The 22,986-nt window shown below is 32.9% G+C and overlaps 2 protein-coding genes across 2 annotated transcripts; one reads left to right on the top strand and one right to left on the bottom strand.

Annotated features, from left to right (window-relative positions):
- Positions 1-115: 115 nt before the first annotated feature.
- Tusp (WD40 superfamily protein Tusp) lies at positions 116-22,986 on the top strand. The gene is made up of 11 exons (XM_065511632.1): positions 116-275; positions 17,935-18,099; positions 18,179-18,638; positions 18,702-19,210; positions 19,282-19,510; positions 19,580-19,845; positions 19,988-21,253; positions 21,318-21,959; positions 22,028-22,363; positions 22,425-22,616; positions 22,683-22,986. The coding sequence occupies exons 1-11, from the start codon at positions 180-182 to the stop codon at positions 22,797-22,799; spliced, it is 4,278 nt and encodes a 1,425-aa protein (XP_065367704.1). The 5' UTR covers positions 116-179; the 3' UTR covers positions 22,800-22,986.
- On the bottom strand, positions 4,083-10,644 carry LOC135960348 (uncharacterized). The gene is made up of 4 exons (XM_065511621.1): positions 10,070-10,644; positions 5,778-6,144; positions 5,559-5,686; positions 4,083-4,743 (listed from the first exon to the last, which is right to left on the bottom strand). The coding sequence occupies exons 1-4, from the start codon at positions 10,334-10,336 to the stop codon at positions 4,249-4,251; spliced, it is 1,257 nt and encodes a 418-aa protein (XP_065367693.1). The 5' UTR covers positions 10,337-10,644; the 3' UTR covers positions 4,083-4,248.

Below are 22,986 nucleotides of genomic sequence, written 5' to 3'. Positions count from 1 at the left end.
AAGAATATTAAAGAAAAATTACAAATAACGTAGTTAGTTTAACAAGAATTTAAATAATAGAAATTTTGCAAATGAAAATTTATTTAACGCAACCACAAAATAAACAAAGAAACCATAGTAAACAAAAAAATAAATAAATATATTGCAAATATTAAAAAACAACAGCTAATATTAAAAGAATGCATCTACATTTTGAACGCAACACAAATACAAAATGCGATTGTACAATATTATCATTATCCTGGATGGGAAAGGTACCAGATGACATACCAGAGGTAAGTGCAAATAACTTTAATTCTTTAGCATAATTATTTATTTTTTTTATTGAAAATCGATTTAATATGTGACCATGAATATACTATACACGAATATATTATGAATTTTATTGACTTGTTTTCAAAATAAAAAACCGTAATTTCAGTAAAAAACGAAAATGGATATTAAAATGCTTGAAATTATTTTGTGGCAGTCATATCTTAATTTGAAGTTTAATTGTCAGGAGATGTGATACAAATTTTCAAATCAATTGGTAATATTATATATTGGGAGGCCTCCAAATATAGATTATAACATCCCCTGCCTCAGTACAAAGAAAAAACATGGTTCGGCATGGAAACGGCAACAATACTTTGTTCTTTGTAACAATATATTGTGGTCGTACACAAATAATTGTTATTTCAATTTAATTTCAACCATAATATAGTTACTGTAAACAGTTTTATGTTCATCGCAATTATAAATTTGATTATGATTCACCGAAACATAATTATTTTTCAAATAACTTTTCAAACAACCATTTAAACCATTGGTAGGCGTTCATATTGTTGAGATTACGAACTTTTTCGTGAATTGACACGTACACAACCCGAAAGTAAACAAAACACACAACAAGTTGCTTGATGTTGTTGCGGATTTTTTAGTTTTAACCCATACATGCACACAAACTACAATTTCTCTTTTTGCGCTTCCCTGATTTAAACTAATCTAAACAAAGGTTGTCCACTGCAAGTAAGAAACTAAAAATAGTATTTCATTCGGAAGATTATCACAGAAATCGAAACTATATTGATAGTTTAACCAGTACCAAGCACACAAACTTCACACAAATTACCTCCGAACACCACCTTCACGAGGAAACCAAGGTTCTACTGGTCAAGGAACACAACGTCATGTTGAAGCAACAGTTCCTTCCGAGATGTCACCGGAGGAGTTATCCAAACTTCAACATCACACAGTTGTAGTCTACCGCGAGGCATGTCAGACAGGACCTACGGAAATACACAGAGACGCCATAAATTCCGCGGTAGCAGGATACCGTATGAATGTCATACTTGGAGGTCGCCCAACACCGATAGCATACGCCGAGAAGATTCTGATGCGTGGAAGAGTCGTTCTGACACAACTTAGTTCAAGATGGATCAACAGACTTCATGCCTTTTGGTCCCGCATAGACCGTGCCGTCCTTAACTTATGCCCAACATGTGGTCAGAGTCCTCATGACTCCCGCCACATATTTAACTGTTCAGCCAACCCTGCTTCACTGAGTCCTATGGATTTATGGACTCATCCTGTTGAAGTAGCACAATTTCTTGGATTCGAACATCATGCAGAACCATATTGATTATGGTAAAATTGATCATGCTGCTACAACAACACAAACTTATCCCTTTGGAAGGCAGCTAAGAACATTAAGCCACCAGCAGAGGTTCAAAGTCCGATAAGAAAATCTGATAATATCTGGGCACGTAGTGAAAATGATAGGCATAGTTTTCGCTGAACATTTAAGTAATGGGGAGATAACTGTTCGCATAGAAACATACTCTGAACTAATCAATGTTAGTCTAAAAGATGTTCACAAAATCATAAAAGACAATCTTAAACTAAAAAAATCACCAGGTTATGATTTAATTACAACTTCCATGATTGGAAACCTACCAAATGTAACAGTTATTGTGCTTACAGTATTATTCAATGTGATCTTGTCTCTAGGAGTTTTTCCGAATAATTGGAAAATCTTCTAAATTATAATTATACCCAAGCAAAGGATCTGACATTGGCATAATCCTACAGACATCATCCGCCTAACTGGAGCGATACGCAAAAAGTACTGTTTGGAAATATTTCTAGATGTTGCTCAGGCTTTTGACAAGGTTTTGCCATAAAGGTCTAATACACAAGATAAAATGGCTAATGCCTTGTAGTACTCATAAAATACTAGAGTCTTACCTATCGGATCGCTTGTTTACGATAAAGTGCGGCGATTATGCGATAAATGCTGTTGTATCTCAGGGAAGTGTTCTAGAACCAACCCTGTACCTATTATACACCACTGATTTGTTCGAGTCCTATGAATTAACCATTTCCACCTTTGCAGATGGCACTGCAATTTTTAATTCTCATGTGGACTCAAATGTAGCATCTAGAAACATATATAATTAACTCAGACGCGTGGATACGTGGTTAAGAAATTGGTGAATAAAAGTAAATGAAATCAGTAAAAGAACATCCCACAGTCTGATCACGTTACATACCTTGGTATTCACTTAGATAGACGCCTTAACCCTCTAATCCGCAAATGTTAAAAAAGCTAAAAGAAGTTGTCGAATATTTTTTTTTAGGATAATTATGGCCCAATAAACTCAGAACAGCCATCACAAACTAATTTGCAAATTAAGTTTAGGAACCAGGTGCAAAAAGGTGAAGAGAGCCTAAGGGCATTGTTGCCGGTTTAGGTGTAAACAACATTAATTATGATACGATTTTATTGAAAAACTAATGAAAAATAACTGATAAAAAATAGTTGGAATAGATGACACAAAATTTTACGTGCTAAAATTATGACATCACTCACAAAACAGCTGACAGAACAAAACCTAAAAGTCAGAATGCATTTCTACCTTCGAGGGAAATGTTAACAAATCTGTAACTAAAGTCACAGTTAAATTAAAAAAAAAATATATATATAATTACTTTTTGAGATAATTGGTGTTTTGTAATGCATGTCTTGAGGCACTCGCGGGTTAGAGGGTTAATTGACGTCGGCATATAGAAGCCAAGCTGCTCCACATGAAAATAAAAGCTTCTAATTTACTTCCACCATCAATCGAAATTAAGCCTTAACTGCAAAGTCATCTTGTATTAAGACAGTCTTAAAACCAATTTGGATATACGGAATTCAATTAAGAGGGCACAATTAAAAAATCTTAGAACCATGACGGGAGCTCCATGGTACATACGAAATGAGAAAATCCACAGATTTAGATGAGCCTTTGGTCAAGGATGAATTTAGAAAAACTGGTGAAGCTTATTTGTCAAAATTAGACCATTATCCAACTATTACACCATAACTTACGATAGATCAAGGCGGCGTAGAGCTGATTTACCATTAATCTAATTTATGATTAATTTGTCAAATATGATTCTCCAGTGAGAGAACAATAATTGTTTTCATAGTAAGAATTGTGCTAAATTTCCCAATTATTGATAAATTCACTGACATTGTTTTAGTCACATGATTAAATTACTTATTTTAACAAATACGTATTCAATTTAAATTGAAATATTAACACATATGTATATAAATACACATAGTTGGGAAACTCTCCCATCAAAGACCTAACTCAGTTGTCAAAAACACCCAAGTGATGAGAATGAATTAGTAAAGAAAAAACTATGTGAAAACAAAAACAACACTCGTATGTGTGATTATGTTAAGTAATTTTTAATGTTAAGTAAAATTTGAGTTATTTTCTTGTTTCTGCTCTATGTGTATTTCTCTATGTTCATAGGTTTGAATCTATGTTTATTGGGATTATTTTATTCCAAATATTTTAAGTTTGTAGAGTAGTTTCTAGTAAATATAATTCGTAATAGTTTTTTTTAGTAGATAAACAAATCATAGAGAGACATAGAGTGGAAACAAGTATTGAAAATAATCACACATACGAGTGTTGTTTTTGTTTTTACAATTTTTTCTACTAATACATTCTCACCACTTAGGTATCTCACAACTGAGTTAGGTCTGAGTTAGGAGAGTTTCCTCTCTCTAGTTTTGTAATAAGTCTTGACTTTACTCGCCTCAGTTAAGATTTTAGTTTTCTTCTTTATTAAAATATCCAGTAATAATCTTAAAATTATTGTTTTAATACTCACATTTACTTAGTAACATACATAAATACACAATTTTTTATAAATCTTAAATATTAGGTAAATAAATCATTCAAATATTCAACAATGAAATCAAAGCCTTTACATAAAAATCATTGTCACAAAGATTGTGACAATCAAATTAAAAATGGACCAATAAGAAAAAATACTTAGACTATCACTGCCAATATTGGATGATGCTGATAGTACTTGTTGCATACAATTGTTATTGGGGGATATTTGGTGACCCAATTCCGTTGCACCCTGCTGTTGCAGGTCTCCAGTAGTTGTTTCAGTTTGTTGATGCTGCTGATGCTGCTGCTGTTGTGCATTTGTCGATTGCTGGGCATTCATAAGTATTTTAAGTTGTCTCAATGATGATATTGGCCTGTTTGTTGTTGCTGTTTGGCTATTTGACAAAAAAGGTTTGTAGTCAACAGGTAGAGCAGTTGGATGGAAGCCATACATTTGCATTTGTACAAATAAACTTGTCGTGCGATGATCTGTGACAACAGCTTTAAGGGTGGTGGGAGAAATGTGTCCATATTCTACAACGTATGTAGCACCATAATCATTTATGGAATGATATAAATAGTGCTGAAAAAATAATAAAAAATAAACAGTTGGTAGTCAGTCAATTATGAATAGAAAATGACAATAATGATTATTGATAAATGACTCTAGAATGGACGACGAATATTTATTCACTTTTTTCAAACGACTGGGATATTTGAGTATGAAAAAAATGCAAATTTAAGCATAAATTCTATAGATATAGAACAAGTTAATTATCAAATCGGTCCACATTTGTAGAAGAGCGACTGTGACGAGAGGAGATCGAGATCTCTTCTCCTCTCGTCACAGTTGCTATTTCAAATGTCTCATTAAATAAAGAGTGTTCCAATAGGGACTTCTGAACTTTGGCTCTTGAAAGCGGCTATATTGTTGAAACTACATCTGTCGAATTGGCTGTCACTTATTCAGTTTGTTTGTCCAATTAGCATGGACGTATATAGCGTTCAACAACACTTGCAAATGATAAAATTGTTTTATCAAAATAGTTGTTCGGTTAAGGGCATGATCATATCATATGGAGGTGATGTGAACTGCCCACATAGATCGTGCGATTTGATCCCGTTACACAGCGGCCCTCAAAGCCAACAAATGCCATCGATCAAATTCAGCTTGATTTATGAGCCAGATTCATGGGAAATTCATGAACTCTGGACGTTGATATATTCCATACATAATGGCATCGATAGGCCTTTCAAACGAATAAAAAATGTCTGTGATATCTCACATACACTTTGTTTTATATAAATTTAAAGATAGGAAGCGCTTTATTTAACAAAATACATATTAATACTCGTTATTTTATCATAAGTTTATCTCATAAACCAATTCACACTTACCTCGTATATTGTAAATTTCACATAGGTAATATAATAAATATCAATGTAGTAAAACGTTAGTGAATGATTTGTTGGCAAATCCGTTGTTGTGGCAGACGTTTGATTTGTTTCATAAACAAGAAAATCCCCTTTATAGAAAAAAATCAAAAGCAGAAACAATTAAGCAAATTATTTCATTAGTTACATCAAACAAACTTAAACGTTATCACACACACTTACCTTCTTGTCTTTGACCCTGTTCTATGACTTTATCATAATTGTCATCGAACTCATCCTCCTCATAGTCAATATCATCTTTGTCTGCAGTGTCATCATCATCAATAGCGTCGTCATCATATTCTTCTAAAGCATTTAAATCTTCTTGTATTAAATTTAGAGACTGTTTTTGTTGAGAATATGGCCGTAAAACACCACTAAACTGTTGATCCTTATTGAGTATATAGGCGGGACTGACATTTAACATTGTCTGATTGAAGCCATAGATTTGTATAAGAACTTCGAAGGCTTCTGATTTAGCACTAGCTGATGAAATGGTACCTTCAACAAGATTGCCTTCATAACTAAAATTTACTATAGCATAGACATTCTAAATAGAAAGAATTGGAGAAAGAGGCAGTCAGAGATTAGTTATTTATAATAAAATATGTATGAAATTTATTGCCAATTTAAATAAGATATTAGAATATACAAAGAATGTCAAACTTGATTTTTCAATTCCGTCATTCGGAATTTTTAGAGGAAATCTTATAAAGTTCCGAAATATGTCGGGATTTTCAAAAAAAAAATCCCTTGAAAATGTTCCCGATTAGAATCCCTACTGCAAGTAAGAAACTAAAAAGAGCCCTTCATTCGGAAGAGGATCGCAGAGATCGAAACTATATTGAAAATTTAACCAGTACCAAGCATACAAACTTCTTCCTTTGGAAGGCAGCTAAAAACATTAAGCCACCGGTAGAGGGCCAAAGTCCGATAAGAAAATCTGATTGTACCTGGGCACGTAGTGCAAAGGATAAGGCTATAGTTTTCGCTGAACAATGTGTTCCAACTAAACACCCAACAAATAGTTTTGTATTAGGGGAGTTAACTGTTAGCCGATGGTCAATGTTAGTCTAGAAGATGTTCAGAAAATGATAAAAGAGAAAACTAAAAAAATCTCCAGGTTATGATTTAATTACACCTTCCATGATTGGAAACCTTCCAGATATGGCAGTTATTGAGCTTATTTCAATGCGTCATGTCTCTAGGAGTTGTTCCAAATTATAACGATACCGATGCCAGGAAAGGCTTTGACATTGGCACCATCCTACAGACCGATTAGCTTATTGCCTTGTTTACCTAAACAAGGGAACATTTTAACATTCTTAAGTAGTCAAAACATTATCCCAGATCATCAATTCGGATTGAGCAAGTTAACTACATAACTGGAGAGATTTAAACATCTTTCGAACTAAAAAAAGTAATGTTCGGCATTATTTCTAGATGTTGCCTAGGCTTTTGACAAGGTTTGGCATAAATTTCTAATACACAAGATAAAATGCCTACTATCTTCTACATAGTACACACAAAATACTAGAGTTTTACCTATCGGAGTGCGGCGATTATGCGATCAATGCTGGTGTACTTCAAGGAAGTGTTCTAGGACCAATCCTGTACCTATTATACACCTCTGATTTGCCCGAGTCCGAAGATTTAACCATTTCCAACATTGAAGATGGCACTGCAATTCTTAGTTCTCATGTGGACTCAAATGTAGCATCTAGAAACCTAGATAATTATCTCAGACGCGTGTAGACGTAGTTAAAAAATTGGAGAATACAAGTAAATGAAATCAAAGGTAAGCACATAACGTTTTCACTTAGGAGATGAAGTTGTCCACCAGTGACACTAAATTGTGTGAACATCCCACAGTCTGATCACGTTACATACCTTGATATTCATTTAGATAGACGCCTTACTTGGCATCGGCGGCTCCTCATTATCCTCAAAATTCTTAGAACCATGACGGAATCACCATAGAACATTAGAAAGGAGAACATCCATAGACACTTAGACGTGACTTTGGTAAAGGATGAATTTAGAAAAACTCGTGATGCTTATCCTTCTAACCCAAAAACTTTAAAAGCTAAAAAAAAGTTCTCGAATATAAATCTATAACTAAAGTCACAGTTAAATTTAAAAAAAAAATATAATTACTTTTTGAGATAATTGGTGTTTTGTAATGCATGCCTTGAGGAACTCTTGCGGGTTAGAGGGTTATTTATCAAAATTATATCATCATCCGATCCCACTCCCAAGGCTACTTGCAGTAACTCAAAACAGATCAAAGCTACGTAGAGCTGATTTACCACTCATCTAATTTGAGACTAATTTGGCAAATATGATTTTCCACTGCGTTAACAATAATTGTTTAGTTATAAGATTTAATTACTTATTGTAAGGTTCGGCATTAAAGGCAGAAACAATATTATAATCTTTATATATATAATTCTTCTGTACGTGTGTTAGTAACAGAACTCTTCCTTAACGGCTGGGCCGATTTCGATGAAATTTGTTGTGTGTGTTTGAGTGGGTCCCTGGATGGTTTTGATTCACAATTGACCTATATAGATACAATGGATATGGCACCTCCCATACAAAGTAAACATTTATTAATGAGTATCTGGAGTACTATTATAGTGGGAGTTTTCAAACTTTGTGGGAGCTATGGCAGAACAACGTTTGCCGGGACAGCTAGTATATGTATAAAATAAAAGATACTCTACTTCGATAGCTTCATCAAAGCTTAAGAAGACCATATCTTAAACCCCATTTGATGTTTGTAATATCATTTATAAAAAATCTGGCAACAAATACAACCCTTCACCTTCGTGAGAAGAGTTTGTCATTCCGTTTGTAATTTCCACAATATAATTTTCCGACCCTATAAAGTATATATATTCTGGATACTTATAGATAGCGGAGTCGATTAAGCCATGTCCGTCTGTCTGTTGAAATCAATTTTCCGAAGCCCCAAATAACTTATATACACGATTCATATACATATCAATATATACGGAATTCTTCCAGCTCGGTTGCTATTTAAAATCGAGAAAATCGATGCACAAAAGGAAAAAGCCAAGACAACCTCGATTTTTCACCTATTTTTGACCTATATCTGGATTACTAAGTCATTAATGTAGATCATATGGATATCTAATGATAGATATTTCATAAAACCATAGTAAGTTGGACCTACGATGGGTCAAAATCGGAAAAAATATTTTTTAACCCGAATTTCTTTTTACCAAAAGTTTTTTTTTTCGCTAAATATTAAAAGAAACATTTTAAAAACAAACAAAAATTTTTCAAAATTTAAAAAAAAAAAATTTAAAATTTAAAAAAAAACAATTCGAAATTTTTTTTTTACATAAAATGAGAAAACAAATTTGTTACCAAAAAATATTTAAAATTTTCTCTAACTTGTTTTAAATACAGTTGAACATGTGTGAAATCTGTTCATAAATGTTTGAAGTAGTGAATTAGAAAATCTAACATTAATTTTAAAATTTTCATTCAGAAATGGTGTAAAAATAATTTGAAATATAAGCTAAAATATAATTAGCTACTTTGTTACAAAATTTAAATACATAATTTATATATATCGCACTTGATCAACAAGAGGGTATTAACTCAAAATTTTGAAAATTTCACTTTTTTCAAGAAATCAACTAACAACATCAATATCTATCTACTGTAAACATTTCAACGTATTCCGATTACTCTTTCATCTCGAAAACAACATTTGAGACCATTTTCATGATAATGTAGTGACTACTTTTATACAACAAAAAGGTATTATTTTGAGTTAATACAAAAGTTGAAATAGAAATGCATCGTATATTTTCATAAAAAAGGTATTATTTTGAGTTGAGCCTTTATTCCAGTTAAAAATAATCAAATTGTTTTATTTATATTTGGTTGTATTTTGAGTTGATACTGTTTTGTTGATAAAATTTGTTTTACTTTATGATTTTAATTCGAAATGTGACTCTTTTTATAATAAAATTGTTCACATTTTTTCAGAAAAAAGGTATTAACTCAAAAAACAGATTTTTTTTGCAATAATTGGAAAAATTTAAAAGAAAAACAATGTAATTATATTTTTAAATGGAATTTATATACTATTATGTATTCAGATTTTCAAATTCTCTTAAAATGTAACAACAAACAGTTTTTAACCTCTACTGAAAATTTTAAAATTTTGAGTTAATACCCTCTTGTTGATCAAGTGCGATATGTACATACATATGCATATATGTATGTATGAACTTAATTCATTTAGGAAATATTTATGGTGAAACCGTGTAAACAGAATACATTTATTTTTAAACGAATTTGAATAATAATTTTGAAAATAAGTATTTTGAGTATTTGCAGTTGGTAAATTCATTTAAAAGAAATTTATAAAATTAACAACAGATTATTGTTAAAAATTCCAAAATGATTTTTTGTAGAAATCTATAAAAACTCACCTTATCCGATTCGATTTCAATATAAGTGATGGGCTCAACGATGTCATAATTAAATTTGATGACAGGCTCCTCAGTTAAACTTATTGGCGGCGTTTTTAAAATATCTTTCAATAACAATTGATCGCCAATAATTCGTGTACCGATACCAAAAACAGATTTATTTTCCACTTGAATTAAAAGATTTGCACACAAAAATAAAACGAACCACAAGGAAGCGGTAAAAGACGAAGACGGAATAGCACATGCAGAATACATTTTGTCGCTCATTTGAACGCTACAAGACCCATAAATTATATTAAATATTTAATAATTTCTTTTTTTATATTATTCTTTGTATTTATGAGGTTTTTCTTTCTCGTACACTTTGAGTATCTGTGTACTGTGTGTTGTATTTTTAGTATTAAAAATTTTGGTTTTATTTGAAATTTATTTATTTTTTTTTGGTATTTTAGTTTTGTATATTCCGAAATCTTTTTAAAATTCGAAACGTTTGTTGTTGATGTTTCGCGAGAACTGATTTAGAAGATTTTGGTGAAAACATGAAAAGGTATCAGGCAAAAATTTCAAAATCAACTACGTATTTGTAGTCGTACAATGATTTGATAAAATATTTAAAAAAAACCATATTTTCATTTTATTTTTTTTATATTTGTTCTTATTCTACAAGTAGCATGTATATGGATGCTCATTGAGAATTTTTAGAAAATTTGTTTAATATTGTTTGGCTTTTGGTTTTGTTTTAAAGAGTAAACTACTTATAATAATATAACAAATGCACTTATTATTTTAGCAAAGCAAATAAAAAAAAAAGAACAACAATTTGTTTTTTCTTTTTATTTCAAAGAGCCCACATTTGCTTTCAATTAAAAACAAACAAAAACATCAATTTTCTGCTTTCATGCTAAAATTGAAAAAAATTCATTCTAAATAAAAAGTTTTTCAATAACTTACGGTTATGCTTCATTGGGCCAGAGGAAGTTTATACGATATCTTTGATTTTCATGCATACTTACGAAATTCTGAATTTTCTATGTGCCGTTTTTCTTTTCGCCAATGACATTGACCTTATTAATCATTCGATTATATTTACAGCGAAAATAAACTTGATTATTTTCTAAATAAATATTTCAAATCAATCTATTTTTAAAAGCACTTTGTTTTTTTTTTTTGCTTTTCTTAAAGTTCCACAAATCTGATTTTCCTAAAAACGAAACACGAACAACAATGTGAATTTTTTTCAAATGTTTATTTATTTGTGGGTTGGGGCATGTTTGTGTGACTTTTTTTTAAGAATATACGACGACATTCAATAAAACAAAATTAAAGCTAAAAGTTTTTAATGTTATTTTTACTTTGTTTTTCATTGATAAATAAATAAATGTTTTGTTATAGTACTTAGTGTTAAAATAGTAAAAAAGTCATTTCGATTTTTCATCAAAAATGTACTTAAAGGTATGTTCAAACGACAATACTGAGTATTACTATTTGTCAAAAACGTATGTATCATAATAGCATTTTATCGTCTAAACAAAAATTGTATTAGGGATTTTTTTGATTTATTGGTGTATGATTTAAAAATATGGAATCTTTTGAACGCGGTTTTTGTTTTGAATAAATAATACGTCATTTTAAAGGTTACATATCTGTCACTTATTCTCACAACTTTGTGTAAACAACAAAGTTTTTTTTGCCTCGAAAATGTCGAATTTTGTACCAACAGAGTCATATGCGAGAAGTTTAAACCAAATTTAAAATTTTTAATTTTTTTAAATTGTTTTTAAAAAAGTTTATTCCAAATTTTTTTTTAATTTTTAAAAAAAAATTTTTGGAAAAAGAATTCATGACAAAAAAATGTTTATAATGAAAAAAAAAATCGGGTTAAACAATATTTTTTCCGATTTTGACCCTTTGTAAGTCCAACTTACTATAGCCTTATATACATCATTGCAATGGTCTTTGAAATATCTATCATTAGATATCCATATTGTCTATATTAATGAATTAGTAATCCAGATATATGTAGATGAAAAAATAGGCCAAAAATCGAGGTTGTCCCGGTTTTTTCCTTATATCTCAGCTATTTGTGGGCCGATTTTCTCGATTTTAAAAGCAACCGAGCCGGAAGAATTCCTGAGATATTAATGAATCATGTATCTAATGTTACAATTAGAGTTTTTCTTTTCCCTCACTTTTTTATTTCCCGGGAAATTGGGATTCTCGGCATTTTCCAATAAATTCTATTAATTCGCAAAAAAATTTTTATTTTTTTTTGATTTTGAATTGGCGATGTAAATCAAAAATTAAGTAAAGATGTTAACTAAAACTTGAAGAAAACCCAATAATATTAAACAAAATTCAATTTCACAGAATGTGGTTTTATTCCAAACATTTTCGATTTGCTCTTTGTGAAAAATCAAAGTACTAAAATAATTCCACTTTCGATCGGAATAGAATTTTAGCAAAGTAAAATTAAAAAGAACAACAATTTGTTTTTTCTTTTTATTTCAAATTGGTCTATTTGGGTTAAATCTTTTTTTTTTAAACCGGGATTTCGCGTCCCGGGAATTCCCGTAAAAACTCTAGTTACAATCCAATGAGGTACATGTTTCGAAGTGGTCTGCATAGTCGTAAGATTTCAATCGCAAAATGCGGATTCAAAATTGTACTTCCAAATTGTACCTATTTGGAAGTACAATTTGGCTTTAATTGGTTAAATTCATCGTTGCAGTGAATTCGTAATAAAAACCAAGAGATATCCAACAAAATTCTGAGTCACTAAAAGGGCTTGACAATTTTTGTAAAAATTAAACCTAAATGTTTACCATAGAGGAATACACATATATCGGAAAATATAAAATAAATCAATCAAAAATTATTCCAAATAAACACACATACGAGTGTTGTTTTAGTTTACACATAGTTTTTTTTTACTAATGAACTCTCACAACTAGGTTTTTGATAACTCAGTTAGGTCTTTGACAGGAGAGTTTCCGATCTATGTGTGTTTATCTATGTTTTTTACATTTTACCCCCATTAACACGAAGTCTGATTAAGCGTTAACTAATAGTTATACTGCCGGTTAAAATTATGTTTGTATGAAAACTGTCAGTATAACTATTATTTAATATACTATAACCAGACTTCGTGTTACTGGGGGTTAGTTTGTTTTTTATTTTCAGAATTTAATTATGTTTATTGGTTATTAACAACAAGTAAATAAAAGTATATATTTATTGAAATAGAAACAAAAAAATTAAATAACATAAGATTTTTTTTGTGATTTTTATCAATTAATTAAATATTTGGAAATGTTTCCATTATATTGTCAACCACTGTATTAATAGCATATGAATAATTTGAATGAAAACAAAATATTAACTTCCGAAATAACTTTATTGTCAACCCAATATTTTTTAATGGGTCATAAAAGTAACTTATTCTAAAATTCGGTTATTTTGGCAAACCGCCTGCTAAAACAGATGTTCCTGCACTACAATGCACATTTTCAAATGTAATTTTAGCATACAAAACAATTGGAACAACCTGGAGCTAATATTTATTGTATTTATGTGTTCATGAACAAATTCAATTAATGAACAATTTTTTTTTAATAAATATATTCACAAATTATTGAACAGTTTCCAAAAATAACTAATAAAATTTGGTTTCATTGGCCATAAAAAACCTAATAGGAAATTTTGAGTTCAAACTATATTTAATTGAATAAAAATAATATGGACTTTTGTTAATAATTCCATCAATAAACACCGTTACATCTGAAATGATACAAATGGTGCTTAAGTAGAGTATCATAGAGTCAGATTTTTTCATTTTAATTAGATGCGTCTCCAGGATGGACTGGCTTAAACACTAGTTTGAAAACTTATTTGAGCTTTTATAGGTTAAGTCGTTGTTTAAAAAGAAACTGCCAAGATCTTAAATATACTTGTTAATTTTCCCCCTCACTGACAACGTCAACAATCTCACTTTCACTCAATGAAACGACCTTGTGCAGCTTAATTTGAAATTTGTATGATGTAGACATAAACAATCGATTCATGTTGCTTTTAATTGATTACAGGCAGCAAGAAGATTAAAAACTAATTTAAAATAATGCCATGTTAGATGCCAAGCGTTTTTTTCTTACGTCAAATGTAAAGAAAATTATTTATTAGTCACTTTATTATTCTATAAGAATGTAATGTATGTATATTGCATGCATTAAGACATTTTATATCGAGTCCTTTAAATTTATTTAATCTAAAAGACTTTAAACACTATTACTTTGTAAATGGATAGCAAAAGTATTATAGATTTGAATGATTAAGTAGAAATAATTACATTCATACATAATGAGAGTGCATTTAGAAGTTTACTAAAATGTGATATTGACACAGACGTTGATGTTCAAAATAATGAGACTATTATTTGGCGATCAACTGCCGTTTTTTTTTTTTTGTATATCATTTCAGCCAGATCCATACGCGAAATATTAGTAACAATCATTTTTTGGCCCCCTCCTTGTTTTTTATCCCCACTTTAGTGGAGTAGGGTATTATGCGTTTGTGATGATGTTTGTAACAATCAAAAATATAACGATCGACTCAGAATCACTTTCTGAGCAGACGATTTCGCTATAAAAGAAAATAATTTTTCCAACGAATCATTACTTGCGATTAAAAATATATCCATTATGATAAATCGAAGCGTAAGATATCGTATGTAAAGCCCGTCCAACCAGCCGAATCGACACCAAAGCCAGAATATCCATGGCGATAAGGTAATTCTCTATATTTGGTGAAAGCAAAAGGTTCCAATCTATTATGAGCTGCTGAAGTCTGACTCCGTAACAAAATTAAAGACACCCAGCTATCTACAAGCGGTAGAAAACGATATTAACAGATTAATAGAACAGAAATTCAATCCAAATGATGGAATGAAACAACGTTGCAATAAAATAAAATGGAATCTCTTACGAACATGTGAGCAAATACTGGGACAAGACCACAAGGGAAGAAAAGAGTGGATGAGCTCACAAACTTGGTCCTTAATCGAAGAAAGACGATCTTTGAAATCATTAAAGAACAATGAAAAGTCGCTTAATAAACGCATTGAACTAGACAATGCATATTCAATAAAGAATAAGGATGTAAGAACAGCTTGTCGGAAAGACAAAGGATATTTACCGATAAACTTGCGGCCTAATAAAACAATGCCGCGAGAAAAAACGTCACTAAAACTGTTTATGAGATAACGAGAAGACTAACTGGTAGACATAAACCACCTGACCGACCCATCAAATCCGAGGATGGAACTCTACTAACAAACGTAGATGAACAATTAATACGATAGAGGATGCAGCGCACCTTATCCTGGACCATCTAATGACATGTCCGCTTTAACATTAGTTCAGCTTAACATCAGCCCTCCATCTCCGGATGAAATAGAGACCGCTATTAAAAAAAAACTAAAAACCAACAAATCGCCAGGGTTTGACAGGATTCCAAATGAAATTTAAAAATGCTGCCCAAATAAAATGGCTACGATATTTCATACACTCTTCGAAAAAATTTGCTACGAAGAAAAAGTTGCAAAATATGGGATCTCTTAATGAACTCTGGTATTTCACATAAGCTTATTACCCAGTAAGCACCAAAGCCCCAAAAATTCAAGCACTTGAACATTTTGTTGGAATTTGACTTGAATGCAAATGTAATTATACTTTAAACATGAAAAATATTTGAAAATTTATCTATTTTTCAAACAAAAAACATATGGCTTGAATTTATGTTTCCTTTTAACTGGAGAATGCTATTGAAATAAAGTGTAATACAACTGTCTCCACTACTCTTTCTGATTGTTATATACAATGTCCTTCAACTGATCAACGCGGTATACAATGGAACTTAATCAACTATCTCGAGGATTTACACTATGCTGACGACATCTGTTTTCTGTCCACTAAACATTCGGATATGCAATCGAAACTTGATGATTTGGTTGTCCACTCAGCAAATGTTGTTCTTAAAATTAACAGAGGGAAAACAAAGACGATGAAAATAAGAACCGCAAACAACAACCCTTTTTATTGGTCATTAGCAGTTTGAGTTTGTTGACAAATTCTGCTACCTGGGAAGCATGGTTTCATCAACAGATAGTGCAAGATCAGACATTAAACATAGGATAGGTAAGGCAAACAGTGCGTTCCTCCAATTGCGAAATATTTGGAAATCTACCATTATTTCAGTCTTCAGTTTTGCTTTATAGCTGCGAAACGTGGCTGACAACAATGGCACTGAACTGCAAGCTATAAGGCTTTACAAACCTCTGCTGGCCAAACGTTGAGCCTATCCAAATTATTATTAAAAGGAGAAAGCACACTCTTAGGAAGGATCCAGATGAAATAAGCCGCCAAACCCTAGATTGGAAATCACAAGGCAATAGAAGGAGAGGTCTGCCGAAGACCACATGGAAAATAAGCTTGCTTAAAGACATAGAAAACAGAGGAAGAAGCTGGAATGAAGTAAAAGTTCTTGCAAATGATCGAATATCTTGGAGAAATTTTTTAGAGGCCCTATGCTCCACAGGAAGTTAAGAGGACAGAATAAGAAGTAGTCTGACCAGACCATCACAGGGAACTTGTACAGAACGCAACTGATTCGATGAAGTTAATGCCCAGAATATGCGATCAGACATGAAACCGTAATATTCCATCATTACAACGCTCGGCTACACGCTGCAATGACATACACTTCACTTAAGAACACGGTTTGTTAATTTTTTTTGTTTTGAAATTTTTGTTAAAATTTAACAACGAAATTTAAAATATTGTTACGAAATTGTACTTGAATTCAAATATAACGATTTTAAGGGCTGATTTAAAAGTAGCAGAATGCTTTCAAATAACATTGCTGTAATAGCAAACTGTAACATATCTGTGGGCATTATTAAATAAAAGCTTTCAGTTGACCATTGATCGTAAGTTGGCAACGCTGTTTGAATTCGAATATTCAGTTAAAGAACATTGTAGAAAGTACACCACAGATGGCGTATGATCTAGAATATTCGAACTTTGACAGTTAAAGAGCAATCTAGAGTGCAGATGGCAGTGTTATAAATAGTGGCAGAGGTTGCAGTCGTTAGTCAGTTTATCAGATACGCTTTTCGAATAAACATCAACTAAGTGTGTTGTGTTTTTCAAGTAAATTCGTGTACATTATAAATTGTGTCTGTATTTCTGGCTATTTAATTCTGTGGTTGTTGTACATTTTGAATAAATAAAGAGTTGTTACAATTTTTAAACTACTAAACGGCTTTTATTTGCAATCAAAAGTATCCGGTTTATTTAAAGCAAATAAATAAACGTTTTGAAAAGGTTAAAACGTAACAATATTTTAATAGAAAATATCTTTGAATTAGCCTTAGAAATACACATATTTAGTAAGAGATCATGAGGAATATAATTTTTCAAACAGTTTCCACTGCATTGTTACTGACTCTCCATTTGAGTTCATAAAACTGATGTAAGTTAATTTATTTTTATATAATTTGTATACAAAAAACTTCATATCAATTTCATAAATGTATCCAAAATACACTTTAATCTGAATTTTAATTTAAAAACGATTTCGAATGATATTTTTAAGCACATCATTATTGAAAAATTTATTTTTGAATGCAATTAGAATGAATTGTAATGATGTACTATTACCATAGTTCATAACGAAAATACTATTCTAATCCTCACGAGAATAAGATTCTAAACAAACCACTATTATTGCTGAGCATTATTATTAAGAAATTTGATAACTTAAATAAATATTACTTAAAAAAAATAAAAACAATTCTTGTTTGTTATTTCAAGGATGATGGCTGGAAGTTAAATCGTACCAACTACTATCAGGAAGGTTGGCTGGCAACGGGTAATGTGCGCGGAATTGTTGGTGTGACATTTACAACATCTCATTGTCGCAAAAATGTGGAATATCCCTTACGTACAAACTACAATTTAAGAGGACACAGATCTGACGTAAGTCTTTTTCAACCACCATAACAAATTCAAATGAAATTTACGTAGGTTTTTCTTTTTCTTTTATTTTTGTATTAAGGTTATCCTTGTCAAATGGAATGAACCATATCAGAAATTGGCCTCCTGTGATAGTTCGGGCATTATATTTGTGTGGATCAAGTACGAGGGCAGATGGTCCATAGAGCTGATAAATGATCGCAATACACCGGTAACACATTTCTCGTGGTCGCATGATGGCCGTATGGCTCTCATTTGCTATCAAGATGGTTTCGTGCTGGTGGGTTCAGTGGCGGGTCAGCGTTATTGGTCTTCCATGTTAAATTTGGAATCAACTATAACATGTGGCATTTGGACGCCCGACGATCAGCAGGTGTACTTTGGTACTACCCAAGGTCAGGTTATAGTCATGGATGTTCATGGTGCTATGGTTTCTCAAGTCCAATTGTGCAATGATGTTGGCATTACCTCCATGTCGTGGTCTTGTGAGAAATTCAAAATGGAGGAAGGCGAAGAATCAGAACCCGGTGTAACCAATGCTGGTATGTAAAATTTTCTATTTTAAATTTTTGTTATGTTTAACTATGTATTTTATTTAATTCCAGCTAAACGTTCATTTGTATTGGCTGTTAGTTTTCAAAATGGTTTTATTTACTTACTTAAATCGTTTGATGATGTTGCCCCGTCACATATCAATACTGGCCTGGATGGCTCTGTAGGTATGGTTATGGAGTGGAGTAATTCTCGAGAACTTTTGGCTGTGGCCGGCACCTCTAACAAAACCATTAACATCAGTGATCCTCTCAATGGGACGGTGTATGAAAATATTTTGAAATTTTACACAGAAACTGGCGCTTTACTTTATCAGGCCCATATACCCAATACAGCGGCGCCAGTTTCGGCCTTAACCTGGGGTCACAATGATAAACGGTTGTTTATTGCTACGGGGACTCAAGTTCATATAGCCTGGGTGTCAAGACGTGTGGCTTCTTTGCAGTTGCTATGTCGTCTACAAATACAAGCTAGTATAGGATCCGAAACTTTATTGCCATTGTTGCCTTTGCCTTCAAGAATTAAAACTCTTATTGGCAATTTATTTGCTCAAACTATTCGAGTAAGTTTTCCGCATTAAATTCAAGTTATATACATATAAAACTATTAAATGTTTGCATATTTATATTTTAGTGCTGTGTACCTGATTTAAAATCTCTTAGAGAATTCGTTTCGCGACCGCCGATATGTTCGACGCGTCTACATTGCACCATGATACGTCATGACGATGATTCAAACATTAGTTCTGGTACCTGTTATACTCTATATTTGGAATATCTAGGGGGCTTAGTACCGTTGCTTAAAGGCAAACGGACTTCTAAAATACGTCCAGAATTTGTTATATTCGATCCACAAGTAAATGGTAATAAACAAATTGCAGTTCAATAGTTCTGGGCAAATTAAGATTTATAAGATTATTTTTTATTTGTAGACTCTTCCGAGTTTTTTCATCATTCTCCCAGTTCGAAAAGTTCATCATCGTCGAGTCAGTCGACTAGCACGACAGCAAAAAGTCGCACTGATTCTTCGGATAGTGAATACGAAGATCGTTTACGAGGCTCACCGCATACGCCACGTAAACGTAAGATACGTCAACAGAAGCGTCATGGCTCAAATAATGATAGAAACACTTTAACAACTGGCAGTGATAATGGTGATGCTTTAGATGAGCTTGCTTATGTGGATACACTACCAGAGGTGGGTATTATAAAATTTGTTTCCATATTGATGCTTTGCAAAAGAAGTCCTTGCAAATAAATTTGTCTTAATATGATCAAATCTATGTTTTTATAGATTTCTATTGGAAATCAGTTTTTAATATTGAATCCTTTTATTTTAGGAAGTGAAATTGGTTGAGGTCACCTCAAATATTTGGGGCACCAAATTTAAAATACATGGACTTGCTAAAACCGTCCCGGCAAACTTAGGCCAAGTTACCTATAAAACGTCCCTGCTGCACTTGCAACCCCGACAAATGACTCTAGTGATAACCGAGTTAAGAGATGATTTTCCCCTTGGGCCCGATCCCAGCTTTAATCCAAATCTCTTTTCTGAAGATGAAGATGAAAACTTGCTTAATCATACCGCGGCCAAGAGAACACAAACAACGGCAGCTGCCACGGAAGTAGCAAACCCTGTCGACTCTGGTGGTGGTGGATGCGCCGGCGGAGGAGGAAATATACTCACCAGAAAACTTAATGAAATTGCACCACCCATAGCTCCTATGTCACCTAGACCAAATCGCCTGTTATCTAGACACAGGAATTCATCGAATGGCAACCAAATGTCGCGTTCCCAAGGTAAAAGTCCTTTGGCTAGAGCAGAGTCTTATGATGATGATTCAACTAGTGAATCACCAGAAGCATTACCCTCCACCTCAACCTCGGCCATGCATAGCAGTTCAAATAATCACAAAATATTACGTCCCAAGACCATAACTTCCAGCTATTCACGTTCGAATGGTGGTTCTGGTGGTCAGTCACGTCAAGCCATATCGCCATTGTTCAACGATGGTTCCGTCCCAACATTGCAATCACCCAAAAATGCTGTAGCTCCTACCGATATTATATTTGAACGCCCGGCCGTTTCGGCAGCTGGTCAAACTACACTTATGTCCTACTCCAGCAACAATGACTATGCCAACAATGTCGTTCAGGTTAAAAATGCTCTCATGTCGGAAACTATACGATCTGCTAACAGTCATGTCAATCCAGTGCCTCTTAATCTCAACTTAAATTTAGAAAGAATGGACGCCACCAAACTGAAATCTGGACAGGTGCCGTCGACATCCAAAAAACGTGATATGCTTTATATAGATGATGAAACACAATCGCCCATAGTACAGCCGATAATTGGGGCTGCAGCTGTAACGCCTTCACCCATAGCAATTGTAGAAAATCCCATGAAAAGAACACCCACAGTGGTGTCTATAGCACCAGCCGTACCCGATGTTATAACACGTAGTTGTAGTGTTGGCTACTTGGATTCGGTAGCCATAACACCATCCGATGAGGCTCTAACTGCTTTGCGAAGAGAAGCTCCCAATAAGCGGCTGATATTGGTGGATAATCGAAAAACGAATCGTAAGAAGAAGTCTCATCAAGGGGTAAGTTTGAGTTATAGATATGCTATCCTAAATCCTACTAATTAAAATATCTTTGTAATTAAAGGACTCCCATAAACCGAAACTATTATTTACGGGCAAATCAAAAAGTTTAGATTCCTGCGATTTATTATCAGTTCAAACTAAAACTAACACCAAACTGCATGATATCAAAGAAACTTCAACAGCAGCAGTATCCACTAAAATACCTTGTTTCACATGTTCTAATGTTCCAAATCCAAGTGAAGATTGCAAACGTTGCAAAATATCACCCACATCAAGTGATGAAATTATCAAACTTGATCTAGAGGTCATCCACTCCGGCAAAGAGGTTGCCAGCGAAAGTGAGTTGCTGAACAAAAAATCTTCAGACAGTTTGCCAAAACGAAGAATTGATGTTATCACCAGTTTCACGGATAGCCCCCTATTCACGCGCAAACATCGCTTTGGCAATCGAAACTCCACGGATACATCTTCACCCACGCTGGGTAGGCGGAATGAACATGGTTTTAATTTATACAAACAACTAACCGAAGGACGCTGGAGACGCAAGGAAACAAAGCAAACAGCTAATGGCAGCGAAACTAAACAACAGTCGTCGTCGAATGGCACAAATGGCCAAGAGCAATGTTTAGCTGATGCCCGTAATGAGGTGGCTGTAGAGGCTACTCCTGTAGAATCAAGAGCTTCTGTTTCACTGCATACTCAGGTACTTTACTATAGAATACTTCATAATAAATGATTGCAAACATTTGATTTTCCATTCTCATTCTTCAGGCCCTTACCACATTAGAAAATATTATAAGTAGATTGAGAGACCTAGATGAAGGTCGTTTAACGCCACCCTCCTCTCCACAACGTTTGCCACGCAGTTCGCCCGCCTCACCGGCCAGCAGCAAGAAAAATAAACGCTACCAGAGTAGTTCACCCATAAGGAATATTTTAAATTCACCACTTTTAAATAGACGCCAACGAAAGAAACAAAACATTATTGATAGTTCGGATGACGAGGCCAATGGGACAAATGGTTCCGGCGAGGAAAATTCAAATAATGGTTGTAGTAAACAATATCGTGATTTAGAAACATTTCAAAAGGCTCAACTCAGGCAAAAGGTAAATCTGATTAAATGAAAGCAATTTTTGGATTTTAATAATGCATTTATGTGTATTTCAGTTAAAACGTGGAAGAATAGAACCGAATGGCACCTCCAACTGCAACAATCCAGCGCCCGTACGACGAGAGTTTGTAATGCACAATAAGGCGCCCATGTGGAATGAAATGAGCCAAGTCTATCAATTGGACTTTGGGGGACGAGTAACGCAAGAATCAGCAAAGAATTTCCAAATTGAATTTCGTGGAAAACAGGTAAAATTCAATGATTTTGCAGTAAATAAACATTTGATTACTTTCAACATTTATCACTTTAAATAGGTCATGCAATTTGGACGCATAGATGGCAATGCCTATACCTTAGATTTTCAGTATCCGTTTTCAGCATTACAAGCTTTTGCTGTGGCTCTAGCTAATGTAACACAACGCTTAAAATAATTATATTTAATGTACAGATGAAGCAGAGATGAACAAAAACACAAAACCAAACCAAAATAAGTATATATTAAATTAACAAAACCAACTTAGGTTGTAGCTTATGATTCTAAAAACAAACTTTACTAATATATACGACATAACTACTACATAAATACATACATACATACACTTCTAGGAAATAATGAAA

The sequence above is a fragment of the Calliphora vicina genome, chromosome 1, assembly GCF_958450345.1.
Source record: "Calliphora vicina chromosome 1, idCalVici1.1, whole genome shotgun sequence".
NCBI classification, from domain to species: domain Eukaryota; kingdom Metazoa; phylum Arthropoda; class Insecta; order Diptera; family Calliphoridae; genus Calliphora; species Calliphora vicina.
The sequence above is the reverse complement of the archived record's forward strand: the minus strand, read 5'-3'. Positions and strand labels throughout refer to the sequence as shown.

Excerpts from the sequence above, each read along its gene's own strand:
- Tusp (XM_065511632.1), top strand. The coding sequence starts at position 180 with ATGCATCTACATTTTGAACGCAACACAAATACAAAATGCGATTGTACA. Across the intron at positions 18,100-18,178 it reads TAAGAGGACACAGATCTGAC|GTTATCCTTGTCAAATGGAA; the intron begins GTAAGTCTTTTT and ends TTTTGTATTAAG. Across the intron at positions 19,211-19,281 it reads TATTTGCTCAAACTATTCGA|TGCTGTGTACCTGATTTAAA; the intron begins GTAAGTTTTCCG and ends TTTATATTTTAG.
- LOC135960348 (XM_065511621.1), bottom strand. The coding sequence starts at position 10,336 with ATGAGCGACAAAATGTATTCTGCATGTGCTATTCCGTCTTCGTCTTTT. Across the intron at positions 6,145-10,069 it reads TTGAAATCGAATCGGATAAG|AATGTCTATGCTATAGTAAA; the intron begins GTGAGTTTTTAT and ends CTTTCTATTTAG. Across the intron at positions 5,687-5,777 it reads ACAGGGTCAAAGACAAGAAG|GGGATTTTCTTGTTTATGAA; the intron begins GTAAGTGTGTGT and ends TTTTCTATAAAG.